The sequence below is a fragment of the Pristiophorus japonicus genome, chromosome 11, assembly GCF_044704955.1.
Source record: "Pristiophorus japonicus isolate sPriJap1 chromosome 11, sPriJap1.hap1, whole genome shotgun sequence".
NCBI classification, from domain to species: Eukaryota; Metazoa; Chordata; class Chondrichthyes; family Pristiophoridae; genus Pristiophorus; species Pristiophorus japonicus.
The window spans coordinates 81,234,456-81,255,907 of NC_091987.1; the positions used below are offsets into that span (position 1 = coordinate 81,234,456).

A 21,452-nucleotide genomic window follows, 5' to 3' on the forward strand; every position below is an offset into this window, starting at 1 on the left:
TATTAACTTGTCTTTTCTCTTTCATCCATTGTTCAGGGAGACAGTAACAAAAGAATACAAATTTAAGATGATAACAAAAATAATTTTTTTTAAGTTAGACAACAATTGATCACATCAAGATCAGAATTTGGAAGACTGTGCCACAAACCTCTGTTGAAGAATAGGCCCTGAATTCTGTTTAAGATAGGTGCTCGAACAAGAGGAGTATTGAAGGGCATCATGAGCAAGGAGAGTGAGATTACATAATGGCCCACATGAAGGAAAACACCAGTGTAGACTGGATGGGTCAAATGGACTGGTTCTGTGCTCTGACTGATGATTCTGATTCTATGAGAAACAGAAACTATCACAGCATTTCAGGCATCAGTGAACTGATTTTATTTTCCAATTGAAATTCTTTATTGATGAAAAACATTAGATTTCTACATTTTGAGAGCAGAATGCATTAGTTTCTACAAATTCCCATAAACTTAAAACCTTTAAATAGTTAAAACTGGCATGCATTGTGCACAGATCTGAAAAGCAAAGAGCATTTTATGAAAATGAAACATTTCTGAAAAGGTTCATTCATTTTGGTAGAATAATTTTTTTTTCTCAGCTTATTTTAGCCTAGCTCAATTGTAATAAGAACATAAGAACATAAGAATTAGGAACAGGAGTAGGCCATCTAGCCCCTCGAGCCTGCTCCGCCATTCAACAAGATCATGGCTGATCTGGCCGTGGACTCAGCTCCACTTACCCGCCCGCTCCCCATAACCCTTAATTCCCTTATTGGTTAAAAATCTATCTGTGATTTGAATACATTTAATGAGCTAGCCTCAACTGCTTCCTTGGGCAGAGAATTCCACAGATTCACAACCCTCTGGGAGAAGAAATTCCTTCTCAACTCGGTTTTAAATTGGCTCCCCCGTATTTTGAGGCTGTGTCCCCTAGTTCTAGTCTCCCCGACCATTGGAAACAACCTCTCTGCCTCTATCTTGTCTATCCCTTTCATTATTTTAAATGTTTCTATAAGATCACCCCTCATCCTTCTGAACTCCAACGAGTAAAGACCCAGTCTACTCAATCTATCATCATAAGGTAACCCCCTCATCTCCGGAATCAGCCTAGTGAATCGTCTCTGTACCCCCTCCAAACCTCGTATATCCTTCCTTAAGTAAGGTGACCAAACTGCATGCAGTACTCCAGGTGCGGCCTCACCAATACCCTATACAGTTGCAGCAAGACCTCCCTGCTTTTGTACTCCATCCCACTCGCAATGATGGCCAACATTCCATTTGCCTTCCTGATTACCTGCTGCACCTGCAAACTAACTTTTTGGGATTCATGCACAAGTCCCCAGGTCCCTCTGCACCGCAGCATGTTGTAATTTCTCCCCATTCAAATAATATTTTCTTTTACTGTTTTTTTTTCCCCCCAAGGTGGATGACCTCACATTTTCTGACATTGTATTCCATCTGCCAAACCTTAGCCCATTCGCTTAACCTATCTAAATCTCTTTGCAGCCTCTGTGTCCTCTACACAACCCGCTTTCCCACTAATCTTTGTGTCATCTGCAAATTTTGTTACACTATACCCTGTCCCCTCTTTCAGGTCATCTATGTAAATTGTAAACAGTTGTGGTCCCAGCACCGATCCCTGTGGCACACCACTAACCACCGATTTCCAACCTGAAAAGGACCCATTTATCCCAACTCTCTGCTTTAAGGCAGGGTGACCACCAGCTTTCCATTGTTCCATGTACAGTATGAATGCTTAAACTTCTCCAAAAGCTTGGTAGCTAATGTGTTACTGGGATATTGGGCGGGGAGGAAGGAAGAAAGAGGGAGCCTGGTTTGGCGGGAGGGAGGAGAGAGAGAGAGAGAGAGAGAGAGAGAGAGAGAGAGAGAGAGAGAGAGAGAGAGCGAGAGAGAGCGAGCGCCTGGTTTGGGGGGGGGGGGGGCGGGGGGGAAGAGAAAGAGAGAGCGAGCACGTGCACACCTGGTTGGGGGGATGGGAAAGAGAGTGAGAGCCTCGTGTGGGGGTAGAGAGAGAGAGAGAGAGAGAGAGAGAGAGAGAGAGAGAGAGAGAGAGAGAGAGAGAGAGAGAGAAAGCGCGAGAGAGAGCGCCTGTGGGGGGAGGGGGTAGAGGAGACCTGGGGGGGGGGGAAATCGGATGGGAGAGAGGGAACTCAGGGAAGACGGATCACGTTCTTCCAACCCCCTTTACACCCACACCCGATTTCTCGGAAAGCTCAGTGCATGTGTTACAAGGGACATTGTTGGAGTGGATGAAATCCAGAAGTCACGACACTATTCACTTCATACCCAATAAACCTGTTAACAATCCGCACGCAATGCCCCATCTATGGCCGGGGTGGGGGCAGGGGGGGTAAGGTCATGCACTTGTAAGGGACTTTGGCTGATGGAGGGATGCACTTGCACTGGGGTAAGGGACATCGGCTGGCACTTGGGAGGCTTTTGCTGGGTTGTTCGAGATCTGTCCTCTATGGCTTCAGAAGTCAGAATGGGTCAAATTACAATTTGCAAAAATCAGCCAGAACTTGGGGCTGGACGGTTCCATTTAAGAGAAACTTCAGGGTGTGGCTTATCCTCCAAGGGGACCAATAAGCAACAGGTCATGTGATAATGGAGAGCCAGAGACACAGCAGCCATTTTATTAGTACAAATAGTTGTGTCCATCTTTCTAGTCCCTTTTCTCTCATGTACTCATCTAGTTTCCTTCTGAAAGCCTCAACCACTTCCTATGGTAACAAGTTCCACATTCTAATCATTCCCTGAGTAAAGAAATGTCTTCTTATTTCGCTATTGGATTTATTAGTAACTATCTTGTGTTATGGCCCCTAGTTTTGGATTCGCCCACGAGTGGAAACATTCTCTCCACATCTATCCTGTCCACCTCATTGATAATTTTATTAAACTTCTCTCAGGTCTCCTCGAAGTCTTTTCTTTTCTAAAGAAATAAGCCCCAACCTGTTCAATCTGTCCCGATAACTGTAATCTCTCAAGTTCTGGTACCAATTTTGTAAATCATTTTTGCATTTTCTCCAGTGCTTCTATGACCTTTTTATAGTAAGCCACATCTGCACAAGCTATGGTAGATGCAGATACTTGATGCACAAAATGGAGAATTAAAATCTCTCCGGTGTGCGACTGTCGTCACCCAGAACAGACCATGGCACATGTAATGACTCAATGCCCGATTCACGGATACAAATCACAGCAACACACTCCGCTATGCCTTATGCAATTACCTGGCTTAACCACCTAAAAAGGTAAAAATAATAGTTGTTGCTCTACATCAGCCATACTAAGTAATAGTATGGAGTCCGGAACTGTACACAATACTCTTAAGTGTGCCCTGTCCAGGGTCCTATTCAAGTTCTGCATAACTTCATAACATTTGAATTCTATAACCCTGGAAATAAATCCCAGTGCTTTGTTAACATTTTAACTGCTTTGCTGACCTGCGATGCTGCTTTTAACGATTTGTTCACCTGTAGCCCTGGATCCCTTTGCTCTTCTACCCCATTAAGCTTATTTTCTAAAGGTGTGGATGATGTTTCTGTTTTTCCTACTAAAGTGCATCACCCTATGTTAAAGTTCATTTGCCGCTTAACTGCCCAGTCTTCAGGTTTTCTAATGTCTTCTTGTATTATGTTGCATCCTTCCTCAGTGTTATCTACACCTGCCCTCTGCCCCTCTCCCCCTGCAGTTTGGTATCATTTACAAATCTTGATTAAAGTTACTTATTCCTAAGTCCAAATCATTCATAACAGTGGTCCCAGCACTGATCCTTGTGGAACACTGCTTTCTGCCTTCCTCCAATCTGAACAGGTACACTTTACCCTTACTCTCTATTTTTTAGCCAATTTGCTATCCATTCATCTCCTGGCCTTGCCTCCATATGCCCTAAACTTTGTCATGAACATAGCACGTGGCATTTTATTCAAGGCCTTGAAAGACCAACTAGCCATACCTAACATCACAAGCCATGGTTACCACAGAATGGTGCAGTCAGAACCCATTTCTACACCCAATACAAGACTTCATGGCCCAGTTAAATGCACACGCTGTTATTTGTGTGTAAATATCCCAGCAATTTTTAGCGAGGAAGAGATACACTGAGTTGTGAATTGCCACAAATTCTTGGACAATTTGCGCCGCTTCGCCCATTAGCCTCGCAAAAACAGGAGCTCGCCGTCAACCTCCTCATGAGTTTCATTTGCTGCATTTGTGCTGTTAAAATTACTTAAACTCGTCGCAGAAAGTTAGGGATGGTATGCAACGATGTAAGGAGCAACCTTCTAAGTGCAGCTCTCTGTCGCTCCCGCACAGCCCGGGACTGTTTTTTTCCAATGTGAAGTTTCACACTTGCTCAAAACTGTGAATGGGCCTTGCAGCCTCTTAAAGGGGCCGTGCATCCAAAAAAAATAAGAGGGAACATTGGTAAGGACCCTTTTAATGACGAGATTTATGTTTCTGCAATGTCACTCAACCTTTCCACCCCAGAAAGGGAATAATTTAAACTTTGGAGTCTCATTCCTGAAGGTAGTAAATTGTTCCCATAGATTTTGGAAAAAAAATCTTACTTTTCCTTTCTGTCTCTTTTTTCTCTCTCTTAATCCAATATCTTTCTTCCCCTCTCCATTTCTCTTTCTCTATCTAATTTGGCTCTCATTCCTTCTCTGTTGTTCCCGTTTCTCTCTCTAACTTTAAATTTCAATCATTAAGCAGATGGACTGTTGGTCTTGTCATTCACCAAGGTCCTAGATTACCCATTGACTTTATCGTACTATCATCTTGCACTTAGTCATTTGTGGTGCAAGAAATTTTAGAGCTGAAGGGCGAGGGAAAATAATCCAATAAACAGGGCATGCTTGGTTATCTAGATGCGAGATCTTAAGTCTTACTTGTATTTTGCTATCGGTTAGAAAGTAAACAAGTAGAACACTAACTATGGCAGCTTAGTGGTTACGGTACTGGACTACCAAACCAGAAGTCAGGGCCGGAATTTTACCAGCGCTGAGAGGGCGGGTCAGCTGTCAAAATGGAAATGACTTACAGCGGGTCGGGAGCTCACGCTAGTCTCCCAGGGGTCGGGTCGGTCACCACGCTAGTCTCCCAGCGGTCGGGTTGGTTACCAAATGGAGGGGGAGCCAATTAAAGACAATTTTACCCTCTACCTACCGTTTTTCCAGCTTTTTGATGAGGTTCACGGCGCTCGGGGATCACGTTGGGTAAGTAGGATGGGTTTTCAATGAGTATACATTCTTCTGAACAGTTGACAGCTGCAAATGTGGTATAAAAGCTACTATTTCACAGCTGTTCACTTTCCAATCTCAGAAGCTGGAGCCTTCAGGATTTGAAATACACTTTTCAGCTTTATGCAGGTTGGAAGTGTTTAGATTAAACTCTCTATCCACTGTCACCTCCTTGGAACAACCTTTCCACCATTGACAGATCGCTTCAGTCATCTCAACTTCAGCTGCCATCAATTCCATCAGCATCAGTGCCCTTAAAAAAAAAAATCTCACCTTGGTCCTCAGACTCCCACCACAATCAGCCCCAACACTAATATCACCAGGCACACCGGCAACACCAACATCATCAACCTTCTCTGCAATCACCTGATGCTGCACAGGATATCAGCACCTCACCACATTGCTGCCCAGGAGGCCAGGATTCACCATTGATAAATTTACTTCACTTGACGCTGTATACCCTGGCTGCCACATGAAGCGCCAGATTGGAACCACCCCACACCAACACCATAAAGCATCCCTACAATGCCCAAGCCATTTCATTCACACTCATCACTATTGCGGGAGGTACTGTCATGTCTCACCATTCACTGTAACTCACTGAGCCACTTCAAAAGGCGCACACAAAATCTGCCCAAGAACGCTAAGGGCTAGAATTTCCCTAAAACCCGCCATCCTCAGATTGACGCCCAAAAAGATCGCTAACATTCTTAAAATAATGCCGGCGAAAAATTGCATAAAAAAGGGAAAAAATATCCCCCGGCGAGAAAATGGATCTTACACCAAGATTCTCGGCGGTTAAACACGATCCTGGGCAAATTGGACAGTTCTTAATCAAAATGGGCGGTAATTACTCAAATTTAGACCAAGGCTGCGGTTGGGCCCAGCGAGGGGGGGAAAAAGCACAACATTTTTTTCCAAGAAACAAAAAAAAAAAATCAGAAAACATTCTCAAGACCCTTTTTAACTTAATCGCTGTAAAATAATTTTAAAAGAATTATAAAAAAACCTTTTAACTTACCTTTCTTTGCAGGGCTACTAAACTACCGCCCAGCTCCAACTGCTTTTTGTGGGCGTTTTTTTTCGATCTTACCTACGGGTCACCGCTGAGCCCAAACTTGGACGGCAGCGGTTTTTTCGGTGGTGCACGTGGGCGGTCCACTCCCCAGCGATATTTTGAAAATGCCGGCGGAACTCTTTAAAAAAATGAAGTGGAAACTTTCGCCGGGTGGTTTTCCGCTGAAAACGAGCAGTACTGCTGAGAAAACTGCTGTCAATGAAGTGGAAATTCTAGCCCAAAGTGTTGAAACTAAAGATTTCAACTAACATGAACAGTGGCGAAAACACCCTTGTTTGTTGTTAGTTGGGATGATTGGACAAGGATGACGGTGAGTGTTCGGGGTGGCTCGTGAGACAGGGATGTGATAATGTAGATAGAGAGGAATGGGTGGAGTTGCAAGGTAAGTTGGTGAGAGTAAGGATGTGCAGGGGTAGGGCAAGGAAAGAAACTGCTTATTTCTGTCTTAAATTAAATCAATGTCCCAGCTTCCAGAGCTCTCTGAGGCAGCGAATTCCATAGATTTACAACCCTCAGAGAAGAAATTTCTCCTCATCTCTGTTTTAAATGGGCGGCCCCTTATTCTAAGGTCATGCTCTCTAGTTCTTGTCTCCCCCATCAGTGGAAACATCCTCTCTGCATCCACCTTGTCAAGCCCCCTCATAATCTTATACGTTTCGATAAGATCACCGCTCATTATCTATGTATGTCATCTAGCTATGTTTTAAGTCTCATGTCTATGTAAGGTAATTTTGCAGCGTTAAAGTTTCCTTGAGCATGATCACAAAAAGAGACGACATTCCCTTCAACCAATCATGACATGCTAAACACCATCGACCAGGAAATCAGTTGTTCCTGCCAAAAGATTCCTGCCCCACCAGGAAATGCTGAGTGTCGGTAAGACTTCCCATTCATACTTTATGCACTACATTTCAAGTAATTATTTCCCTAACTCACCATGAGCAACATCACAGGAGATTCATCACTATCTTAGAACACATTAACCGTCGTAAATTGTGAAAATACAAAAATGCTGATGTAACATTTGTTCTATGGTTTCTTCCTACAATTTTGCAGGGCCCCAAACACTCCTTCCATGTGAGAATGATTTGCATGCATCCCCTCCAATGTAATCTATTGTATTTGCTGCTCCTTTGCACACTGGGGAGACAAAAAAAACAGATGATGATTTGCCAACTATCATCTCCAGTTTGTCGGTAAGCATAATCCTGACATCCCTGCGGCTTTCCCTTTCAATTCCCCTTCCCATTCTATTCCCCTTCCCATTCTGACTTTGATCTTTCCATTCTTCCAATACAAACTTAAGGAACAGTAGAGGAAGTTCCGCTATCTCATGCTCCCAAGTGGGAACCACAGTTGGAGAGTGCAGGTCAGGGAATTGGGACTACAATGTTGTAGTCCAGTTTCCAATACAGGATGGCAAAACTAGCACTAGTATCTCATCTTCTTCCGAATCACTCTTCAGGCCTCTGGTCTGAACAGCAGCTTCAACAACTTTAGGGTCATAGACGTCTCACTGCTTAATTTTTCCATTTGCATATCATGGTTTTGTTTTCAAGCCATGCCTCTCCCGCTCCTTTGCCTTACCAATGCCTTGTCAAATTTAGTACATAGTATTTTACATATGTCCCAGAATTTTAAAATCTGCTTACAAGCTAGCAAACCCATCAACTGTCTGTGTGAAAGTAATAACAGTTGTTTTTCTCTCTGTTTTTACAATATAAAATAACTGCAGAGATTGGGGTGAAAGGGGGCAGAATGGTAGGAGTGGAAAACTTTTATGAATTGTGCCTGCAACAAATTGAAACAGTCAAACATAAAAGGTGCACGGAGCTCAGTCTCTGAAGCACATGCATTTAATTATATATTATTCCAACTGAATAAACATTTAAATCGTAACAATATAAATTGCAAATACCCAAGTTATGCTGCTTAGAAACTTAGCTACTGACAAAAAAAAGAATTGCAGTACATATTAGGCATACTTAACCCTACATATTAGGCATACTTAACCCTTACTGACTAATAAAAGAGGCCTATGGTGTTTGACATGGCAATAACAGCAACAAGAGCTTTGTGGGCTCAAACCAAGCCCTCAAAAATGATTTCAAGTGTGTTTTAAACCATTTAATTAACAACTTGACATTTAGTATGTGCTGTTTGATTGCTAAATTCAAGTTATCATACATGGGTTGACAGTGTCTAAAGCTCTTTAGCTGTTATAAATCCCTCAGTAGTAACATCCAGAAGAATTTACATAATGTTGTCATTAGCATGCTGTGACATACAGAGTAGGCTTTAAATGGCTAATGTGGGAATAGTGATAATTGAATGTTTCCATATTAAAAGTATTTTACGGTTCATTTATAGTGGGAGCATTTCTGACAGCTTGACAGTTTTCTCATTCTTAATCTGTAACCAAGCAATTGTGAGTATTCAGAATATAAACCAATGGACTGTCAGTTGTGAATCACCGACCTATCACTGCAAGAACCATGCTAACTGACAAGGCAGCATTTGCAGTGGGAAGAGAAACAAAACTTGCATTATTGAAAAAAAAAATTCCAAATTAATTTGATGTTTGTCATTACAAAATTAGAGGTCAACCCCACAGCGTGGGACTACAATCTTTTGCTCAACAATCCAAGCCACAGGTCTCAGGCACTAATCCAGCCTCAATTGTGATGTGTCTGATCATCTCTCGGCAGTATCGGCAGCTCGATGGCCTTATGACAGTGAAGCACGCTAGCCTGAGAGAGACATACATAGACACTGCCAGTATAGCAGAACAAAATAGGCCTCCTGTTGGCTGATTATGACACGCCAATGGTAGATGTTTTTCCAAGTATTAGATGACATAACAGGTGGTAACTTAAAACAACTGTAATAAAGACCAGTGTTATCCTTAATGGCTGCTCAGAGCACAAAAAGTACTGGGGTACCAATAAGTGCCTACAGATTTAAAATGCAAGCAACAATTAGTTGTGTACATGAAGCCCTGGGTTCCATGAACTGACATTGGGAACATAGTCACAGACAGGAGAAATGGTGTATGGAATTTTCCACTGGCATTCAAATTTATTTTGCAGCCTGAAGAACAACGCCACCTTCCCTTAAGTTTGCTACATGGAAGTGAGTAAGCAAATGAGAAGGGAATAAATGTATGTTAGGATTACGGGAGCGGAGAAAGAGAAGGAATCAAAACAAAAGACAGAAGTGCAAGTCTGCCTTGACACTGCAGCTGTGCGCACTGATTAACTTTTATTTTAATTGGCAAGTTCCTTCCATGAAAAAATTCAAATGAGCTGGGTTTCAAGGAAGTTCCCGGCCATAACATTTCATTGAAGCGGAGAAAAGAAAACGTTCAATTGCCCAGTACTGACTTCTCTCATTTTGAAAAGCATTTAATAAAAACTGTTCTCTCACCTCCCCCAAAAAATAAAGGCAGTACCATTTAAACATAATCCTAAGGGTGGAAGTTCGGTCTTCTGCTGTCCCTCTTAGTGCCCCGAAGGGGCGGCATGGCGGCGGCTAGCTTCCAGCACCCCGTCGGGACATTCGGTGCCGGTATCGGCAGGGGGAAGCAGCACAGCCCGGGAGAGGTGAGCTGGTGTGCAACACCCGATTGCGACACCGCTTCGATTTTTGGATCACGCCCGACCCACAGCACTGCCTAGAGTGCATGCTGGGAACGCCTGTGAAAGCAGGCGTGCCAAGCTTTAGTGGCCACAGTCGGGTAAGTAATGCCGACTTGAGGTAAGTGTGATGTTTTTTAAATTTTTTTTGCAATTTATGTTGTGGCGGCGTGAGCTATGTATTGGGAATGTTTTGGGTGGGTTTTTTTTTCAGGTATTTTTCCCCCTCAGGCCTCTGTTATGGTGCTCCGAAGCCGGCTCTTTAGCTCGGAATTTTCCCTTGCTCAGCCGGCCTTGTGCCCTAAAAGAGGCGTGTAATGCCTCCCTTAGCACCCCACTCAAAACTCCAGGTTCAGCTGATGAACTTTGCGGGGGCAGACGCAAATCATTTTGCCGGCGCAAAATTTACCGCTCTGCCTGGGACACCGCCCCAACTGAGGCACGACCAAATTTCCACCCCTATATCCTGTAGCCTAAAGCAGATAGACAAAACAAGGTAGTATTGGAGGCGTACAAGAAAGAAAAAAGATAAATAAGATTCAGAATAAAACCATGCATGTATAGACATGATTATCTTTTCTCACATAACATTTCAAAATGTCAGTCTATTTCTATGGTTTATATCTGTGCGTGCACCTAAATGAGGTTTGAATCATCACATCATTTTCATTGGCTCTTTGAGCATATGAACATAGGAATTGCTCGACAAGACCAAGGTCCATCCAATTCATCTTCTATCATCCTGGTAGTGACATGAAACAATAATAATGGAGTTGTTGACCAATAGCAGCAATAAATCTCGATCAATTAATCTACAACAGACCCAGACACAATGCGAGGAAAACCCCAGTGGTGGAGAGCTTTGGGAAACATAGGTTCAAGGTCAATTGTTACTCTCAAGCGTGCTGGACTTATCATGCCTCATGTTTCAAATTACTCATATGCTGTATGCCAAAAAGTATCTAATTTGCATTTGAATAAATCAACACAAACTACTTCCATCGTCTCTCTAGCGAGCCTATACCATAGATTGACCACTTGCCCACTGAAATATTGTTTCCGCAAATTAGTTTTGAATTTACCCACCTTTAAGTGCAGGCCATGTCCTCTGGTTCTACTGTTCTGAAGAACGAAAATATCTCGTCATAGTCTACATTATCTAGACCCTTCAGAATCCTAAAAAAAAATCGTAATCCCGCTCAACCTTCTCCTTACCAGTAAGAACATGCCCACTCCTCATAATCCAATTTTTTCATTGACTGAATCATTGTTGCTCTCTTCTGTATCTTTTCAATAGCTGCAATATTCTTTTTGTACTGTGGTGACCAGAACTGTACACAGTATTATGTGCAACTGCATCAATGATTGGTAAAGTGGCAGAATTTCAACTCAATATTGACCTTTTAAATAACCCCAACATCTGATCTGTGTCACTCACTGCCACCAAACATTGTTACAATAGCTTCAATTTATTGTCAATCGGGGCCCCCAAATCTCTCTCATTTTCCATGCAAAATAGTCCCTTCTTGGATTTATTGTCCCCATGTGAAACACTTTGTATTTCTCCACATTGAATTTCACCTGCCGGCCCAATTCCCAAGAATATTCAAATCCTCCTCTAGCTTATCTTGTTCAGCTTTGGAGTCTACCACTTTAATTAACTTTGTCTGCAAATTTAGCCACTGTGCTTGAGCCTAGTTCCAGATCATTTATAAAGATATTAGACAAAAGAGGTCCCAAAACATACACCTGTGGGACCCCACAGTAACATTCATCCAGGCTGATGACAACCCCTGTAACATTATCCTCTGAGCTCGATCAGTCAACCAATTACATATCCATTTAAAAAATATTTCCACTGATTCCCGCTTTATCATTTTCAGCAGCAGCCTTTCCAAATGAAATGTATCAAAGGGTTTACTGAAATCCAAATACACCACATCCACACTCCTATCAAGCTCCTTATTCACACCCTCAAATAAAACTAGTAAGTTAGCAAGACCACCCCTTCATAAACCCATATTGGCTATATTTTATGATCTTATTTCTATCCAGATGCTCCATGATCTCATCTATAATAAGGGTTTCCACAACTTTACCCACAATGGATGCCAAACTCACTCATCTGAAGTTTCCTGGGTCACTTTTGCGACCTTTTTTCGAAAAAAACTGGAGCAACATCTACCTTTCTCCAGTCCTCAGGCACCTCTCTAATATTCAGGGATTTGTTTAACTTCGATGAGCTCAATTTTCCCCAATCCCATTTTTTGGCATATTGCCAGAGGTACGCCCGTTTTTCTTGGCCCCAACTACTCCAAAACAAAGTAGCAAGTTTCCCCGTTCTATTTTTTGAAATTAGCACCGCGCAGCCTGTCCTGTAGCCTCGGGGGGATGGAGCCAAATGTTTGCGCCGAAAAAATAATGCTGCCGCTCTGCGCATGCGTGAAAAAAAAAAGGACATCTTGGACGTGATCCCTATGGGCACGCATACCCAATACAGCTCCCGGTCTGCATTCGGCCAATTTTAAAGTGTCAGTTGTGTGTGAGAACTTTAATTTTCATTGGAGAAATCGGAGTTGCAATACACGATGCAACACGACACAAAGACCAAGAATTTGTTACAGGATGAAGTGGAGGCATTAGTTACTGTGATTGAGGACAGATGGCAGGAGCTGGACACGAGCAGAGGTCACATAAAAGTTCCACCAAAGGAAATGAAGAAACGCTGAAACCAACTTGCAGAAGATTACTGTGCAATGGTGACCACCCTGATGTCTAGAGGCTAGTGCAAAAAGAAGTGGCAGGATTTTTGGTCAAGTAGTTAGTATAAGTAATATTTTCATTTATTCAATGGAATTGCAATTGTAAATGTGACCAGCTGTATATGTCCCACCCAGCAGAAAGATACCCTCTGTAAAAAGTTGAATTTTCATCTTTGCAGAGAAAAGTGGCACACAACAAACGAGAAAGAACTCCAACAGGAGGAGGCCTGGCAAATCTGCACCCACTGACACCCTTGGAAGAGAGGGTCGCTGCTTTGATGGGTCCTGCCTGGAAAAAAGCAATCAGTACTGCACAAGCTGGGCCCACACTCGAGGGAGAAGGTAAGTCCTGCAAATTCCAGAGTCTGGTTTTCCTAAATGTTCAGTACTGCGCGGGCTAGCCATGCTTCGGTTCATGGGGATGTCTCCCTCAGCTACGCTTCGGTTGATGCAATGTGCTATTATTCATCGTGGTCCTTCAAATCAGCCTGCTGCCTGTGCTGTGAGAATCAACTCATACCACCCACCCTGCCCTCTTCTCTGCTGCTAACTATTTGTCTGATCTGTTATATTTTGCAGAACTTGAGGCCAACCCTCACAATGCAGATGATGATTCAGACGCGGACAAGCCTGAAGAGGAGAACATCTTCCAATCCCACCTTCCCAAGCAAGAGCATGGGGGTGAGGAGGAAGGGGAGGTGGATGGATGAATCCCCCACTGTTGTACTCATTTTGGAGGAGGTGCAGGTGCCACCGAGTGAGATGCCAGCCCCGTCCATGAGTGGTTTGAGTGTTGGTGGGACATTCCATGGTGTCCCACAGTCCGAGGCTGGGGATTCCAGTGGGGTGCAGCGAGGCACGCCCAGGGCCCCACCATCTGAGGCTGCGGGTCCCAGTGGGATGCAGCGAGCCACACCCAGGGTGAGGAGGGGAAGGAGACTGCGCTCTCCTGAGGTGCAGGATCCAACAGATGTGGTTCACATGATGGCAATGAGTGCAGAGAGCACTGACTTTACCCGATCACTCCTGGACACCATCAGTGGGGTGGGTGATGAGGTACCGTCGGGAGAAGTAACAACACTCAAACGAGAAATGGGAACACTGTCCGGGAACATGAGGGAGGGAATATCTCACAGTTAGCAGAAACAATGTCGGTGCACGCAGGAGGGAATGGCGCAGGTAGCTGAGAACACTGTCGGCAAACATGAGGGAGGGAATGTTGCAGGTAGTTGAGACACTGTCTGGGCACGAGGGAGGGAATGTCGGAGTTAGCTACTGCAAGAAGGGAACAAGTCCAGACCCTGCGCCCATTGGCAGAATCAACTGCCACTCCCACTCCAATCCCTAGACCAGCCTCTGAAGGGACCCAAGCCGGGCCCTCTACATTACCGCCTGCACCCCCCTCCCCCCCAAGAAGTGCACATTACCCGAGATGTTCAAAAGAATAAGCTTGGTACCAACCCGAGAAACGCTGCACCACCTGCGGGCAGGGGTGGAGTCACCCAGACCGAGCGCAGAGAGTGGTCTTAGAATAAGGTGGAGGAGAGATGGGTGCAGCCTTTCTTTGCTGCTGTTGTTGTTGTTATTGTTGTTGTTACTGTTGTAACTGTTCTCGAATTAAAAGTTTTTTGTCAGTTATGTAAATTTACAAGTTTACAAGCTTGTAAATGATCTTAGAGTTTGTAAGTGATCCTAACTGAAAACTTTAAAGTTTGATAACTTTAATAAAAATATTATTGTAAGTACAAACAAATGTTTGTTAACCTTTTGAATAAAATATATTTTACATTCTAACAATAATTTCCATTATTTGTTCCATGAACACAACACAACATTATGGAACAGGTCCATACAGTAAACATGGTCCGTTTGGAATAGTTGCCGCTGAGCCTTCGGGCAGCAAAGCGTTCACGGATGAGCTGCTGGTGCAAGGCTCGAGCAATTGTTAAAGGGGCACGACGGCCCATCATCCTCCGCCGTCGCACTCCGGCCTCAGGCACTTGCATAGCTTCCTCGTCCTACTCCTCGTCATCTGCATCTTCCTCCTCATCATCGACCACTCTCACCTCAGGCGGGTCTTCCACTACCAGGTGCTGCTGCCTCATGATGGCCAAGTTATGCAGCATGCAGTACACAACAGTGAACTGACTGACACTCAGGGGAGTACAGCAAGTAGCCTCCGGAATGGTCTAGGCATCGGAAACACTGTTTCAAGATGCCAATGGTTCTCTCTATTATGCTGCGCGTCGCAATGTGCGACATGTTGTATTCCCGGTCAGCTTCCATCCGGGTTACGCGTAGGGGCATCATGAGCCAGGTGGTGAGGCCGTACCCATTGTCTCCCAGTCGCCAGCTCTCCCCTTCTGGCTGCTGCTAAACATGCAGATATAACACTCAGGTAGGATGAACGCATCATGGGTGCTCCCAGGGTATCTTGCATCAACTGACATGACGCGATGCATGTCGTCACACACGCGCTGCACATTAATGGAGTGGAAAGCCTTTTCTGTTCCTGTACATCTCCGAATCCTCCAATGATGCTCGCAAGGTGATGTGGGTGCAATCAATGCAGCCCTGTACCTTTGGGAAGCCAACGATCCTGGAGAAGCCCACAGCCCAGTCACGCATTGCCTGGGCGGTCATGGGGAACTTTATGTAGTCATTCCTCCGGGTATGTAGTGCAGCTGTCACCTGCCGAATACAGACATGTATTGCATGTTGAGAAATGGCACACACGTTCCCATTGGAGCCTGGAATGATCCAGATGCCTAGAATGAAAGTGCAGCTGTAACCTTCACTTCAACTGACAAAGCAGTCCTCCTGATGCTTCTAGGTTGCAGGTCTGCTTTTACTAACTCACAGATCTCAGTTACAACTTCTTTGCAGAAATGTAGCCTTCTGACACAGTCTGCATCACTCAGGTGCAGGTACGAACGCCTGTCTCGATATATCTGACGTGGGTAAGGCCTCCTGCCCATTACCCTATGGGCTCCGAGGTTCCTCATGAGATGACGTTGAATCAATTGTCTCCTCCGCAGCACCATCATGCAGAAGGCTTACACAAGGTATGGCATTGTCAGTATTGCCCCCATGCTTAAATTCTACCTTTGCAAAAAGCTCAAAATGGCAGGCAGGACAAGCTACTTTGTTCTCTCTCCCAAAGGTCGATGCCCTAGTATGGACCTCACCCAAGTCTGAGCAGACGCAATGATCAGGAAATTCCCGGGCATCATTTGATGCTTGTTGTCGGCTTCTCATGCCTTCCGTTCACCTTCCACAGCAGCCCCCCCCCCCCCCCCACCCCACACACACACACCCTCCCGGGCTTCTTATTTTTTAAGTTTTCATTTTTTTTTAAACTGACACGGGGCTCAAGGGTTGGAGCGTCGGCCAGCAGAATCGGTCCCTTGCCTGGACACAGAGACTCGGGGCTCGGCCCGATTCTGCCGGCCGACGCCCCAATCGTCGAGCCCATGTCAGTTTAAAAAAAAATGAAAACTTAAAGAATTCCATTAAACTTCCATTTCCTGCGTTTTTAAGTGTTAAAAATTTAAGGCTGATTATGGATAATTGTGTTCTTGACGCCCTCCAAAACCTTGCATAAAACAATGGCGGCTTTCTGCGCCGATTTTAAAAAAATGTGCACTGGTTTCTCGAGTGCCTAGAATGTTTTCTGGGAGTGGTCACATGTGACGTCCTAGAAATTTAAATTGGCCAAATTTGCATAATTGTAAAAAAAACTGGCGCAGACATCAGGTTACACAGGTTAGATGTAGGAAGAATGTTCCCGATGTTGGGGAAGTCCAGAACCAGGGGACACAGCCTAAGGATAAGGGGTAAGCCATTTAGGACTGAGATGAGGAGAAACTTCTTCACTCAGAGTTGTTAACCTGTGGAATTCCCTGTCACAGAGAGTTGTTGATGCCAGTTCATTGGATATATTCAAGAGGGAGTTAGATATGGCCCTTACGGCTAAAGGGATCAAGGGGTATGGAGAGAAAGCAGGAAAGAGGTACTGAGGTGAATGATCAGCCATGAATAGTGGTGCAGGCTCGAAGGGCCGAACTGCTACTCCTGCACCTATTTTCTATGTTTCTATGACGCAAAGAACGCCTAAAAATATTGCAACTAACTGAGCTGGCGCAGAAAGATTGGGGAAACTTGGATTTTTAAAATTTAGGCCAAAAAAAGCAGCGCGTGCCAAAAGAGTGGCGTTAATCACTAGAGAAAATTGAGCCCTTTGTACATATATATACTATTCTATTATTCTATGTATTTCTGGAAGATCTTTGCCAGAGTTTCTGCAATTTCCTCCCTTATTTCCTTAAAGCATCACAGATGAATTTACAATGTGACCACACGTAGCAACCCGAGCAATTCGACATAATTTGAATTTTTTTAGAATCATTTCTCATCCTCGTGATCAAACTAGTCTATTCTTGCAGGAAAAGCTGGGGCTTACCGAGTTCTTCAGAGCTTAGTAATATATACATCTATATCTGTCCTTCTTTATACATGCCAGGCTCATACTTTCTTGTGTTGGTCAAGCGGAGTATTTTACTCGACTGCCTCTGTTTACAATGACAATTTAACTTTGCACCGAGAGAGAAATATGTGTTACTATGTATCCTTTCCAGTGTCTCCATGTTATGTCTATCTGAAGTCATGGTGACCAAAATAGCACCATTTTTCAAACTCGGGTCAACTAAATCATCACAATGCCATTATTACCCAATATTTGTGCTTTGTACCTCTGGCAATACATCTGAACACTTTGCGTGCTTTGCCAATGGCACTCTCACATTATAGAAAAAAAGAGTATCTCTCCAACTCCAACCTCTTCTAATGAGGAGGGTTCCAATGCCAGTAGCAACCTTCTAAAGCCTCATTCATGTGATCAATCTTCATTTGTGATCCTGAACTGACTTTTGGCATTTGATTACTGTGGGGCAGGGGTGGGCAGCGCAGAGGCGCACACACACATTCTCAACCACATTCAGAAGTCACAAGGACCATGATCAATGGTCAGAACCAACTGAATCTCCCCTTCCAAGTCCAGGGTAACGAACTATACTGATATTTTCAAAAGACTGGTCAACTTCAGATTTCACAGGGTTAAGCCATCTGAATTTTTCAGACTTATACAGGTGGAGAGTCCAAAATCCGGAAACCTCGGGACCGAGGCCATTCCGGATTCCGGCTATTTCCGGATTTCGGATTGTCTTTGACGTCCCAAATCCGGAAATGCCTGGGCCCAGTTTCTGGTATTTCCGGATTTCGGGATGCCTTTTTCGACCCCTTAGTGTAGGAGCCTGATTTCCTGTTAACTTTCAGTACATCTCTACCTGACATCGGCTTTTAGCTAGGCAAAGTGACTGCTTGCTAACAAATGACGTATTTTACTTGGATATTGGTTCTGAACTTACTGGTTCTTGCAGCTTTTGTTCGGTCAGCTCGGGTCGGGTCTGCTGGGGTCGAGTGAGGTCGGCTCCATTCGGGTCATGGGGCATGGCGATCCGATCGCAGTTCCCGATTTGCGCAGTTTCATTTGAGGGCAGGCAGGGGCCGACTGGTTTGGGGAGCTGCAGTGTGCGTGTCCGGTTTTCAGACGGCCGTTTGGTAAGTGCCTTTTACAGAGTTTCGCCGGGTCTTGTGCCGCAGCGGTTTTAGGCAGACCATCGGTGTGCAAGGTTGCGGGTGCCGTGGTCGCCGTGCATTGCCGTTTTGGCGCGCTTGTTGTGGCTGAGGGAAAACGCCCGGGGCGGACCTGCGATGAGGATCCAGGAGTGGTGCCTGTGGGTGTGAAGACCTGGAAGAAGAGGTGGGTTGGAGTTTTTGTTTTTTCGTTCTTATGAGGGTTCTGAGAGTTTTCGATTTTTGGATTTTCCCTGGGCCCGGCTCGCGGCCGTAAGTGGTTTACCAGGGTGTCTGGATTTCGGAACATTTTCCGGATTCCGGACAACCCCGCCACGGATCGGCCCGGTATCCGGATTCCGGAACATTACGGACGCCAGAACTCCAGATTTTGGATGCTCAACCTGTATATGCATTGCCTTATATTTATCTTTCCTGAATACCATTAACAACCAGGTCTTAGTTCCCACTCTTAGCAGCTTCAAATATATTCAATTTGTCTATACGTCTACTCAAAATGCATTATCTTCTGCAAAGATAGACATTTTGCATACTATCCACCTCGTCAAGGCCATCACTAATATTACCACGGAGCAGCAGACAGCCTTGAATTGGTCGCCAAGACACAATCGTCATCAATGCCTCCCTCAAATAATAATCTACAGCCACCTTGATTTTCTATTTTCTTTTGCACCCATCTTGCAAGATTTCCGTTATCTTTTGAATGTTTACTTTAAAAGAGACTTGGATTTATATAGCACCTTTCACGACCACGGGACATCTCAAAGCGCTTTACAGCCAATTAAGTGCTATTGGGAACGTAGTCACTGTTGTAATGTAGGAAACGTGGCAGCCAATTTGCGGCAGCAAGCTCCCACAAACAGCAATGTGATGATGACCAGATAATCTGTTTTTGTTATATTAATTGAGGTATAAATATTGGCCCGGTCACTGGGGATAGCTCCCCTGCTCTTCTTCGAAATAGTGCCATAGGATCTTTGATGTCCACTTGAGAGCGCAGATGGGGTTTTGGTTTAATGTCTCATCCGAAAGACTTTAACTATGATTCGGAGCATTAAGATTCTGTTGCATGCATCATTCCACCCTGTATGCAGCAGCCATACCCATCTCTTAAAATAGTTTATTATATGTTATCAACTTGATATTATTTTAAGGCTAATGATTAATCGCTACAGCCCTAATACTGAAAAAGTGAAATATTAACAAATGGGTTAATCCTTTGCAATACCCGGGAAAGCAAGTGGTCCAGTGCTGTCTAAAGAACAGGTCGAAGCATTGAAGTACCAATGATGAGGCTTTTTAAAACTGTTGGATGTGGAAGGCAAAATTGCAGTGTGATTTATGATTTAGATCAAAAAGAGGAAAACAAATTGCACTATAGTAATTCTCTTGACAAAAGCATGAAGTTCAACTTGCACTTGAAAAAAGGATCAGGGGCACCCAAGGAGTTACCCAGATCATTTCAATGAGATTGTATCTTCTCCCTGTGCGTGTTCTATTTTACCATCAGTAATAGGTCCTTACCTAGAGAGTTGTTTTGTTCTCTTAATTTACAGCGATCCTTTGTGAACATCCACTGCAGGGAGATCAGTATTAAACAAGTAGGCTGTGATAATGTCAGCCAAGGTCATCTCCCATTTGTTCATCCATTCCAATCTCTATTTATTAATCTGGCAGAGGCTATTAGGGCCAGGTTCACATCCCCTGCCAAATCTAATATACGTATTAGCTAATAGTTAGTAGAGAAATTTCACCCCTCCAAATATTCAACCAAAAACTGCAGCAATAAAAAAGCTGCATGGATTTAGTAAAACACCAGTCAGTCTTCCTTGGTGTTGTAAATCGAGAGGCAAGACAAAGTGTAGTCCTTAGGTGAAGCAGAGTTAAAAAGGGCAGAGGATAATTAGACCAGGGCATACAGACATAATTCAGTCCTCATTTTAAAATCAGACATTCTGTAATTTGTATATCTCCATTATAAATTCCTATGCAGCATTTATAATGAAAACCGCTTATGCATCTCGTCGCCAACCCCACCTGCCCCTGCGAGTGGTGACTTGTCCAGAGCACCATATAGCTTCACCATGATAGCAACTGACTTATACTTACTGATTTGGCAATATAGCTCAGCATGCTGTTCTGCTTTGAGGTCTGGTGTTGTACAATGATTTCACACAAGCAAGAGTACTCCATTATTGCCAGCTCCCTTAGCTCATTTCACATCACCTTCCACTTGGAATATCACACTCTCAAAAAAGTCCAAGAGGTTGGCCAGGTGGGATTTGCCTCTTTTGAAAATATGCTGAATACCACTTACTAAACCATTTTTGTATAGTTTGTTCCTAATAACTGATACCATTATTTTGCCAGTTATTGATGGATTTGTAGTTACCCTGGTTGGTTTTGTTGTATAAGAAAAGAAGAACATAAGAAATAGAAGCAGGCATAGGCCATACAGCCCTTTAAGGCTGCTCCGGCATTCAATAAGATCAAGGCTGATCTTCGACCTCAACTTCACCTTTCCACACTATCCCCATATCTCTTGATTCCCTTAGTATCCAAAAATGTATCGATCTCGGTCTTGAATAGACTCAACGACTGAGCATCCACAGACCTCTGGCGTACAGAATTCCAACGATTCACAAAGCTTTGAGGGAAGAAATGTCTGTATAGCTCAGTCCTAAATGGCCTATCCCTTATTCTGAGACTGACCCAATGTTCTAGACTCTCCAGCTAAGGGAAACAGCATCCCAGCATCTAATGATCCAGCCCTCTTAGAATTTTATGGGTCTGAAATTCCGGCCTCACTGGGTCCGTATGGAGTGTATATGGACCCGGGGAGGCATCGCAAAAAACTGGTTTTCGGCGTACAATGCACATGCGCCGAAAAACCGGCTTTTTCGATCTGTCAAGTTCTGGTTTGACAGATCCAACGCATCTTAGGGAGAAGGACATTTGCATGGGTGAGATTGTGGTATTTGCCCATCTCTTGCCCAGCGAATGTCCTTAAAACTCTTGCGCCTGGTAAAAGCAGGCACATAGCCTACTGTTACCAGCGT

The 21,452-nt window shown here is 44.1% G+C and overlaps 1 protein-coding gene across 4 annotated transcripts in view; it reads right to left on the reverse strand.

Annotated features, from left to right (window-relative positions):
* The window catches only part of LOC139276113 (HMG box transcription factor BBX), a 260,196-nt gene that overhangs the window by 140,328 nt on the left and 98,416 nt on the right, over nt 1-21,452 (reverse strand). The window contains exon 1 of one of the 4 annotated variants that reach the window (XM_070893621.1): nt 7,278-7,357. The exons of the other annotated variants lie outside the window; for them this stretch is intronic. Within the exon in view, the coding sequence (XP_070749722.1) occupies nt 7,278-7,289 (12 nt within the window). The 5' untranslated portion in view covers nt 7,290-7,357. Of the gene's footprint in view, nt 1-7,277; nt 7,358-21,452 lie in introns of those variants that run through there. 4 annotated transcript variants of the gene reach the window in all.